This window comes from Apium graveolens, chromosome 3 (genome assembly GCF_009905375.1).
Source record: "Apium graveolens cultivar Ventura chromosome 3, ASM990537v1, whole genome shotgun sequence".
Classification (NCBI taxonomy): domain Eukaryota; kingdom Viridiplantae; phylum Streptophyta; class Magnoliopsida; order Apiales; family Apiaceae; genus Apium; species Apium graveolens.
The window spans coordinates 7097784-7108991 of NC_133649.1; the positions used below are offsets into that span (position 1 = coordinate 7097784).

The 11208-nt window shown below is 35.7% G+C and overlaps 1 protein-coding gene across 7 annotated transcripts; it reads right to left on the reverse strand.

Moving 5' to 3' along the window:
* Positions 1-955: 955 nt before the first annotated feature.
* Positions 956-10404, reverse strand: LOC141711540 (protein STRUBBELIG-RECEPTOR FAMILY 3). Of its 7 annotated transcripts, none has more exons than XR_012571384.1 (17): positions 9650-10115; positions 9077-9206; positions 8928-8999; positions 8228-8293; positions 7557-7628; positions 7393-7464; positions 7238-7309; positions 7090-7155; positions 6884-6949; positions 6217-6650; positions 5648-6063; positions 4326-4597; positions 3510-3648; positions 2552-2688; positions 2314-2470; positions 1545-1748; positions 956-1149 (listed from the first exon to the last, which is right to left on the reverse strand). XR_012571384.1 is itself a non-coding variant. In XM_074514070.1 (17 exons), the coding sequence occupies exons 2-17, from the start codon at positions 9768-9770 to the stop codon at positions 1677-1679; spliced, it is 2364 nt and encodes a 787-aa protein (XP_074370171.1). In that variant the 5' UTR covers positions 9771-9849; positions 10250-10404; the 3' UTR covers positions 1497-1676. The 7 variants fall into 7 exon arrangements, 5 of the variants coding, with proteins under 5 accessions (XP_074370171.1, XP_074370173.1, XP_074370172.1 ...); XR_012571385.1 differs by lacking the exon at positions 956-1149 and adding an exon at positions 1263-1489 and having other exon boundaries at positions 1579-1748; XM_074514070.1 differs by lacking the exon at positions 956-1149 and adding an exon at positions 10250-10404 and having other exon boundaries at positions 1497-1748; positions 9650-9849.
* Positions 10405-11208: the final 804 nt, after the last annotated feature.

Consider the following 11208-nt stretch of genomic DNA (forward strand, 5'->3'; position numbering starts at 1 on the left):
CGTCCCCGCGGCACCTCCGGCGTGAGAATGAGAAAGGGTTTTAAGGAGAAAATGGGGCAAAACGGGAATTATGCAAAACGTTTGTATAGTGTGTACGTGTGTGTGTATGTAAGTAAATGTGAGAGAGATTGTAACCTGTAACCTTACTTTTGTCCTGCCTTTTACAGGCATCTCCCTAGGGTTTAGGGGTTTGTACCTTTTTATCTGGACCGTAGGTGTGCCTTTTGGACTGTAGGGCATGTGGACGCCTGAACGCGTCAGGGTACTATCGAATCCGGACCGTAGGAATGTTCTGGATCCGGGGTACCTGGACGGTGGTGATGTTGCCACGCGTCCTGGGCCCTTCAAGATTAAAGCTGGGTACTTTCTGGGCTCTTTTTATTGGGCCCTGGGTCTCTGTTATTGGGTCTGTATTAATATAGGCTATCAGTTGCTATTGATTGGATTTGCGAATGGAGGCGGAAACGAAATCGAAAATTAAAATGGGAGTAAATAGAGAAATAAGTTGATAAAATTTAATACGTAATATTATTCTACTCGTCATTTAACATATTTAAGTAGCGGCATGAGTTGCACAAGGGAATAGATATTCACAAATATCAATGTCAAGGCTGCAAGGGGCTAGCTACTATCCGAGCATTCGGTCGGTTCGATCCAAAATTGGACCGAATAGAATAGATCGAAAAATTATTTAGTCATTTTTTCAGAGATCGAACCGAATCGAAATTATATTATGGACCGAAATAAACCACAATAATTCGATTCAATCGGGTTTGAACCGAACCGACCAAAATTATTAAAAAAAGGAAATTGTGTTAAAAATTAAATCAAAAATTATATAATCTTAAATATTATTAAAGTAATGTGATATATAGAGTTCTAAGAGTGTATAAACTATAAATACAATTACACATTAAAATTTATGTAAAAAGTATATAATATAATATTTAAGATTAGGTCTATCTATTCGGCCCTAACCGAACTAGTTTTTCAAAGAATCGGACCGAACAAAATTTTATTTCGGTCCATTCGGTGTGAACCGAATAGACCGAATTTCTGCAAAATCAAGACCGAATCGAATTAGCACGGACCGGTTCGGTATTTCGATTTTGTCCAGCCTTAGTCGATCGCGCAGCTTGGCCTCTACAGCTGAAATGTATGTAAACTTATCAGATATACCGCAAAATAATTAATACAAATATCCAGAGCCCCTCATAAATCTGATCATAATAGGATGCCGTTCTATCTTGACTTTGGTGATGGAGAAAAAGAACAAAACAAATGGAAGCATTTTTATGTTATGTATAGAGTAAAAATTAGGTTCTCAGAATATACATCTACTATGATTTTCACTATCAAAATTTGGTAACAATAACAAAATCAGACTACGTACTTTACAAATAATCGGGTCAGTGCACATTATGATTTATGCCGCATCCATATGGTATTAACAGTGTACATACTACCAACACCAAGCACAAAGAATAAGTAATCCCAGCGCCCCCCCCCCCCCCCCCGTCCACTGAAGATTCCTAACTACGTACCAATAATTTGCTTGCCGGGATGACCCTGTGAATATAAATGGTTAAAGGAAGAATCCAGCCTAATGCTTGTTTTCGGCGAATCAACATTGTGCTTCTTTACTGTATGAGCTGAATATCTACGCCTAATCTACGTCACTCCCTTCTTATCACTTGTATGAGGTCCTGAACAACTTCACACATTGGTGGTCTGTACTCTGGCTCTGCCTGCAACGAAAAGGAAGTTTACTCTGCTTAAAGCAAGACAAATAATTATGGAAACACGAGATCAGTGAATAAATTTACTCGTGACATACAACAACCAAGTAGGTCGAGCTTTTTGGTGCCTCACACGTACTTATTTACTCACAAAAAAGTCGTAACTTTTATTGATCTTTGCAAAAGAATGCAATTCCTCTGCCTAATAGTAAGGAGTCACATTTGCATTTCCATGTTTGTTAAAAATATCCATAAATTTCTTATGACTTGACATGCTTATATATATAAGCAAAAGACATCCTTAGGGCATGCAAGTAGGAAAATCTGTATCTTATTTGGATAACTGGATACTGTTTAAAGCTCCGAGCAAAACACCTTCTTATAGAAACTGACATATCACTCAAAAAATACAAGCAGAGCTGAAAGGACTCAACAAGATTAATGAGGAATACCATAGATTTGGTCTGGACTGATATTATCTTTTCAGGCTTGGAATAGCTTAAGCTAGAATCCTACTTCAAAGTAGTTCAAAAAAAATATTCATATTAAAGACCAGAACTGTAATGAAACTCACCTGAACACACCGCACTATGATATCAGCAAAATGTGATAATGACTTGGCTGGGTATTCCCCATTTAAAGAAGGATCAACCATTCCAGACAAGGCATCAATATCATGAAGTTGAGGGACTGCCCATCGCACTAGAAACTGCTCACCACGAGTCCGTGTCCTAATTAAGATTCAAAGACAACACATTAGTCTGAAAAAAGAAATATCACTTGGCAACATGGTTCAGTTCGTACTCTTTTACCTGTCGTATGACTTTCTGCCTGTTAAGAGTTCTAACATCACCACTCCAAAGCTATAGACATCACTCATAGAAGTATAAATTCCTGACTCAAATTCTGGAGCACCATACCCATATGCTGAAAGGAGACTTCCTGACAGCTGAAAGAGAAGAACTTAAATAAGTCTACAGCACGTATGCACGTACTACTTCATAATACTGGTTAACTTACAAGAAATACTTGGGATACTGACACACACTTAGTACAAATACTTCGAATATTGATTCGTAATTTAACAAGCAGTTTTTTGCTAATACAAGAGGAGAGAAGGTAGATAAAATGTCACACGATACTACAATAGTACTCTTTTACAGCTAAGTTTGTACCTTCCCTTAAACTTAACACTGCTTCATAAAGTTTGCAACAAATTTGTTAATAAAAAGAAAATATATATTCGCATTGTCATCACCAGTGGTGTCTTGCATCAATAAGAATTGAAATCTTTAGTCAGATATATATCATTGAAGTACACAGGATCCGTGGACCAGCTGTAGATATAAGTAATTGGGACCTCTAAGAAGTTACAGAAAAGGTCAATACTTAGACCTGGGACATTGTTAAATGACTTAATTACCTGCCTAATTGTATTACTATGGTATTAGGTATCATTGCAAGTGTATTTTGACAAATCTGTAAGTTGAGATGACTTGCTTTGATCAGACAACAATCAGAAAGAGTGAAGTTGTGTGATCACAGTTACGATTAAGGTGGAATGTTAAACATAATTACTTCTTGTTAAATATCCTATCGGTTATAGCTGTTCTTGTCTTGGTACAGTTTTACAATTTCCTTCTTTCCATATTCTTCCCAATATTATGTTATACTTGTATATAAAGAATTTATCCCAAGTCAGATGCGACATAAAATAATTCCCTTCTCCATTCTGTGCAAGAATACATGTGCAATAAACAGTATAATTACCTGGCTCACGGAGCCCGATGATATTAAAGATGCCAAACCACAATCTGAGACATGCACCACAAGATCATCGTCGAGGAGGATATTGGCAGACTTGAAGTTTCTATGAATGATAGGTGGCTCACAGAAATCGTGCAGATACCTTCATAGCAGAATGTAACTATAAACATTAATACACGTAAGGTTGTAAATTACTAAGACGTGTTGTTTTGCAGTAGCAAAAACAAGAACCACCCCGGAAGTAAATAGAATAATTCGTAAGTAAACAGAGTGAGGGCCGTCTATAAGAAAGTTGGCTGCTTTTGAGTACTAAATAACAATGATATTCTGCTTTTGTTTTCTTCTTTACTGTATTCAGTGATTTTTGCATTAACAGTCAACAGATACCCTGTTTAAGCCGTTTAATATAAAAGACTTCCATAACTAGTTCCAAAACTGTTTCTTCAGATAATGCGACATATAAGTTATAACTAGTAAAAAAACTTTCATGATTCATCAAACATATACTTTTGATTTCTTGTATACATGTTCCTACTTTATAAAAATACAAATCTAAATTAACCGGGTAAGAGCAGATTGTTAAAATTGTCTCCGACATTAAGAATGTTTATGACAGATTTTCGAGTTTAATTAGTCAACCGGTAGAGAAACGTCATTATACATCAATAAACAACCATCTTAATGTTGTTTATTAACCTTTAAATAAATAACTGTCATAAGCAATACTATTCAACTTTATGTATTGAATAAAAACCTCTTTTGTATGGTCCACCTATCTGAACAGGTAAAATATGAGATTCTAGTTTTAGCTTTACATACTCTAAAGCTCTTGCAGCTCCAAGTGCCATCCTGATACGAGTATTCCATGAAAGTCTCTTCTTAAATTCATCATCAGCATGTAGTGCATCTTGCAAAGTCCCATTACCACAGTACTCATAAATCAGGAGCCTTTGACCATGCTCAGCACAATAACCCATAATCTCGACAACATTAGCATGTCGTATTTTATCAATACTGTTTACCATGTCAACAAACTCGTCGTCATTCAGCTGACTGGAAGCCCTTTTATCCAACTTCTTGACAGCAAGTATCTATAGACGTGTTTAACAAAATAAATATGTGACAATGATTAATATTGTACAGATAAACTCACTTGTGGTGAAATAAAAGACAGCACTTCACGTCCAATAATAGCAAAAAATATTGTGAAGACTAAGACATTATGTATTCTGAGTAAGAAATAAAGAGGGTCCAAGTAGCTCAAGTTTGACACTAAAAATCTCATCAAGATCTACAAACTAAATGATATGAGTTAATATTTTTCTATTTATGATCACAAGGAGGGTGTGGGACAGTGGGAGGTCTTTAGAGTATATAGATCTCTAACTATTCCCTTACTGTGTAGTTGCCTACCCTCTGCTACTCTTGATTCGTCGACTAAAATTATTCTGGAATACGTTTTACAAATTAAATATTAAGCTCATTAAAAAAATTATGTGGAGCAAAACCACCAATCACCACCTCAAAGCTCAAAATATGTAATTATAATGTGTTTATGAAATGAAAGGTGTCTAATACATGACTGAAGATATTTATGTTATACTCATTTATCTGTTATTAGTAGTTAATTAACTTGAATATCCGGTTGTTAAGTAGTGATTTTCTATGCTTACTGGAAATTCTGAATTGAGCAAGTTGCAAAGAAGAATGAGCGGTGGCAGGAATAAAGTACTCAGGAAGTAAGAGAATGTGTTTAAAACAAATATAAGTATATTTTCAGGATAGAAATCTGTCAGCTAGTACTAGTAGCAAGCAACCAAAAGATATGGAACATGGGATCAGCAAAAGGGACATGTTGAACGTAAATTAATGGAATCACCCAGTCATATATTACCCGGACTCTCCATTTTGCCTCCAGTACTTGTGTCGGACACTCGGACATGGTATGGGCACTGGGACACTTGTTTAGGCCAAAAACATGTAAATTTTAAAAAATGTTGCCGATCCCAACAGTTGGACACTTAACCATGTTGGACACTATCAAGAAAGCTACATTTAAAGAAAAACTAAGCGAGCAAATCTACAACCAAAGAAAAACCAAGATAGTCAGGAAAGCTATCGATTTATTTAAACAATTGTACCTTCCCAGTAGGAAGCTGTGCTCTGTAAACACTTCCCAGCATTCCCTCTCCAATCAGGTTTTCTTGAGAAAAGCTATTTGTATATTGTTGAAGAGAAGCAATTGTGTAACACCTCACAAAAGTTGGAGGAAGAGTTCTAGTGGAAGGCTTTACTGGAATTTCAGCTGCAGGAATGGGTCTTACAATGACTTTGTCAAAAGGAAGTAATGGTGGTGGCGGAGGTGATGGTGGAGGTGGTGGTGGTTTAATGGAATCTATATCAAATCTTGCCATGTTGGTTTCATGATCATTAGGCATTGTGGTTTGACTAATTCGTTGGACACTGAACTCTTCTTTTTTCGGCTTTGCAGCCCATTCCATTGTTCTTGGTCGTGTTGGCTGTTCTTCCTTTGACATCACAGCTGGAAGCTTTGGTACTAAAAAACAAATTTGTGACATAAGTTAATTTGCATAACACCACAAAACTACGCCAAAAACAATTTCATACAGACACACACACACGCACACACACACACACACACATATATATATATATATATATATATATAGAGAGAGAGAGAGAGAGAGACTTTTCTCATCTTGGTTGATAGGTTGTATCAAGGATTCATTGTCTCCAATATTCTCTCTGTTGCCGGTGTATGGAGCTATTTCATGTCGCTTAGGTATTCTACTAGCCTCATGAGATCTTCTATAGCACCTCGGGATAAAAAGCAAAAGCACCAGCACCAATATTAGCAAAAACAACACCGATGCAATTGATATCCAGACAATTTTTTTGGTAGTCAATGTCTTTCCAGTTCGTTTAGAATTTGAATCCTCCGTGGTAGATGGTCCATCGGCTCGCTTATTCGGTGCTTGCTTTGCAGGTCTCTGTTTCCCTGGTGTTTGATCAGAGGACGGAACCTTAAAGAATGGTGGTGCAGGTGGCCGAGTTCCTGGCAATGTTGATGGAGATGGTGGAGATAGTGGAGAATCACTAGTATTGAATGGATTTCCATCATTTCTGCAAGACAGAATGTGATGTTAGCACTATATAGTTAAAATGACCTTACTCCGAACACCCATTTTAAACAGTTTATCCACAAAAAAGAAGTTACACAATATTAGATTATACAATATACATGAGTCATAACATTAGAAACTATATTCACATCCACTGTTGCACAAGCCTTTGTATCACACCTAATAATAATTAAAGGTAAACATTAAACAATATCTTATCATTTTGGCTCTCACGTGAATTTGAGGATGCTAAACAACTTTTCAGGTATAGGTCCAGAAAACATGTTATTTGCAACATTCCTGTGAGAAAGAGGAAAGCGTGAGTAAATCATGACATGCCAACATCCCTTATAAAACCTTCCACGTGACAATTATCTTCAACCAGTATTAAAGATATAATAAAAACCAAAAAGCTGATGTAGAATGGTTAAGAAGAGTACAAATCTCGAAGAGGAAGATCTTGAAGAACATCAAGTGTTCCAGAAAGCTGATTGTTCTGCAGATGGCTGTGAGTCAAACAGTTAACTTATTTATATGAATAAATGGATGAACTTAAGTGGCCAAAATTTATAAAAAGAAGCCACTTACAACGTCATCAGAGAAGACAGGCTTTCTAGTGAAGGTGGCAGTTGTCCACTCAAATTATTAGCAGATAAATCACTGTACAGAGACAAATTTTACCATTTATTAGTAACTCACTACAGTTTCTGCAGGAAAGGAAGAGTTTCTGTATGTGGTCCTACAGATTGACCAAAACTGTGAGCCCTTGAAAGCTATCAGGTATTTCCCCTGTTAACTGGTTGTTGTCTAGAGACCTGAAACACACAGGATTACAGGTCAGAGAAATTATCTGATAGGCACGGGCTACGCTCATCAACATCAAGAAGACTGGGGCCATAAAACTTACATAGCTGAAAGTTGACTTAAGGATGACAAAGAACTAGGTATACTTCCAGTGAACTTGTTCGCTGAAAGAAAACTGCCAAAGGTAAAGACTATCATTTTTTATGCATAAATATATGATCAAAATTCTAAATTCTATCTAGAGATATTTTTAATGATTTTGCAGAACTAATGAATATGCTTTTAATGTAGCATACAATGTTGATTTGTTCCTCGTGCATAACTGTTTAAATTAATAATGTTCTAACTCGTACTTTAATTAATAAGAGCACAGATCGAGAAATTTACAGAACTGCCACCTCGTAATACCCCATTTTGCAATGTCTTCACGATGTTCGGATTTATGCAGTTACCTACACTTTCAAAAGATCTATGTGCAGTTCTCATCTCACCTTTCCTAGGGAAATGGCAACTTAAGCTTTCCAGCAAATAATATTACCTACATTTCACAACTCACTAGAATTTGATGATATTAATCGACAATATCCTTCGTATTATCATGTATGTTGAGTTTCCCACATATAGCGGTCAAAGCCAATAGTAGTTTAATAGATAGATAGCAAAGGATTTTGCATTAGAATGAAAATGCGGCAGATTGAATAATTTGTGCAAAAGATAATTTTGTCATATTAACAAATTTAATTTCAAAATATCCTCCAGTATTTGTGAACGTACAGGTTCTGCAGAGTAACTGGAAGACTGGATGGAATATTTCCACCAATCTGGTTGCCACTGAAATCTCTGCAAATAAAACAGTATCAAGATGATTAAATACACATACGCAGTTTTGCTACATATTAATTTAAAACTATAACACATCATGGTAAGGGGAAGTGATAGCAGAAACTGAAATAGGTTGTGATCTTATGTGGTGATATGCCTAAATGAACAATGCACAATTGAATCGGCTTGTGCGCCAGAAAAGTATTATTTATTACTAGTCCCCTAAGAATATTATCACCAACTTAACAAGAGCAAGTGATTGCATGACTATCACAACTCACAAGCAATGAGATGGAGAAAACCAGAGAATCAGGAGTAACAAGCAAAGAGCGAAAGGAGATAGATGAGAAAGATACAGAGAAAGCGAGCGAGTAGATGATAAGCCTATTGTTTGAGACTTAAAGAGAATTTCATGTCCTTTGTTAAATCACACAGTATGACCTGAGAATCCAATCTGCAGGTCCTCATTCTTGTGAATTACCCTGTTAAAGTTAACTAAAAATAAACCAGCAGTCTCAAAAGAGATTTAAATTTGCATCGATTATTTATAGAGTAGTGAATGAAGTTCCTACGAACTTTTAGTGCAATTACTAACGAATTTAAAAGATGCCTACATGCATGATAAAGGAGAACTAGGTGGAGAGACACTTACATTGATCTGATAGATGCAAATGATCCTAGGTTATCACCAAGTTCTCCTCCCAAATTAGCAGCATTAAAGATTCTATAATGCAAAACAATTAGAAGATGACACACTAATAGAGTTGCTAAAGATAACTCCCGTAGAAATAAAAGAATTACATTGAATTTATGTTTGAATCAATACATTGGACGCCTTGCCAAGCATCAGCACATGGATCCCCACCTACACCAACCCAGCCAGGAAGAAGAGGGGATCCCAGAGAAACATATAAACTGTTGATAGCAGCAACTGTTCCAACATAAAAACAAATCAAATTTTGCAATTAAAAGGGCAATCAACATACGAGAGACTAGTCAATGTGTCAGCTGAAACACACACATTTTCTCCTCAGATGCACCAATCAACCACAATGTAATCAAAAATAATAATTAACACGTCCTCATATATTCTACATATGATGTTTGGCACAGAAAGTCCAGTCCAGCAAATGCAATTCTACAAGTAAAATCATTCTAAATGATAACATTCACTCCGCTTAGTTCCTCCCTAACGGCAATAAATTTCCCTCCTAATCAAACAAAACAAACTAAATATTATTATAACTAATATACTTTGTTCAGGGCCTTCAGGCATAGCAGATGAGATAACAGAATTAACAACATTACAATGCTTTCTGTTGATAAATACAGTTCTTAAACTACACCAACAGAATCGTCATAAATTACACTTACCATCACCGGGATTAGTAAAAGCACTGGATAATCGAGGCGTGAAGACCAGAACAAATAAAACACATAGCTGACCACAGATCTGCGGAATCAAGTTACTAGACAGAAATTTCCTCCCATCCATTGATCATAAATCTACTTATTCTTCGAAAACCTAATCCACATAACCAATGCATATAATAACAATGTATCACATCTCCAATCTGCAAAAACACAAAGTATCGGTCATCTCACCGCAACTTATCAAATTAACTGATCTCTAAACTCAAATAACACATTATCATAATTATCAACAAAACATTCACAATTAAGCAAACATACAACATAATCAACACTAGTCCTCTCTCTCTCTCTATCTCTCTCGCACAAACTCTCTCTCTCTCTTGCACACGCACAAACACACAACTCTCTCTCTCTCTCACGCACAAACACACAAATCTCTCTCTCTCTCTCACGCACAAACACACACACTAGTGCATAAATGAATGTACCTGAAGTAGTTGAGATAAGTACAGATTCAATGTGAACTATGAAGTAAAAGCAGAAGTTAAAATTAATGGCAAAATTAAAAAGGATAAGTAAAAAAGAGTAAGAATAATTAACTCGTTAAGTGTAAATCTGAGGAGAGGAGTTTGACGAGGAAAGTGGCGTACAGCTGATTAGTAAAATAAAATTGTTTTAATTAATTAATTGAGTGAGTTAAAGAGGGGGATGGATGGTGTGCCCACGCTGGCGCAGAGGGTGGCGGTGCATGTGAGAAAGGTGTGTGCGAACTGAGCATCGTTCCAATTAATGTACACCATCCGTTTTAACTTTTTGTGCCCCGTGTGAGCATTCGGTGACCGAACCGAATTAACTAAAAACTAAAATGACAATTTTTTCATAATCGCACCGAATCAAAATTATGCACAAATCGAACCGAATTATTTCGGTTAATTCGATTTGGTTTCTGAAAACCGAAATATTTAAAAAATTATCAAAATAATTTAAAATGAAAATAAAAAGTAATTCGAAATGTTAAAAAGAATACATATTATATTATATTAAATTGAAGATACATACATTCTAACCAATTGAAGTACATACAGTTTATTTTTTGTTTATATTTATTATATTATATATATATATATATATACACAGTCTAAATATATTTAGATTTCGGTTATTTCGGTTAAACCGAATGAAATTTTAGATTAAATGAATCGAACCGATATTATTTCGGTTAAAACCGAAAAACGGAATTAACAGAAATTTTTGTAAAAACTCAAATCAAATCGAACCGAAATTATACGGTTCGGTTCAGTTTTTTGGGTTTCGAATATGTTTTGCTCACCCCTAATTAATTTATTGCTAAAGGATTGACAAAAAATGTTAACGTCCACTGACAGATTTCGGAAATCGGAATTATCCAATTGAAGTACCGATTTGCGATTTATCAGGCGATTTTTAGAAAATCGGATGATTTATCGGCGAATTATCGAAAATCGGTCAAATTGGACACCAATTTTTGAGCGATTTACCGACAGTTTTTTAAAAATCGGCCGATTTTTGTAACAAAAACG

What these genes read in the sequence shown, in the direction of transcription:
- LOC141711540 (XM_074514070.1), bottom strand. Translation starts at nt 9,770, where the DNA reads ATGGATGGGAGGAAATTTCTGTCTAGTAACTTGATTCCGCAGATCTGT. An exon ending in GATCTTCCTCTTCGAGATTT is followed by an intron (nt 6,950 to 7,089) that starts GTACTCTTCTTA and finishes TCTTTCTCACAG; the next exon opens with GAATGTTGCAAATAACATGT. An exon ending in GGCAGAAAGTCATACGACAG is followed by an intron (nt 2,471 to 2,551) that starts GTAAAAGAGTAC and finishes AATCTTAATTAG; the next exon opens with GACACGGACTCGTGGTGAGC.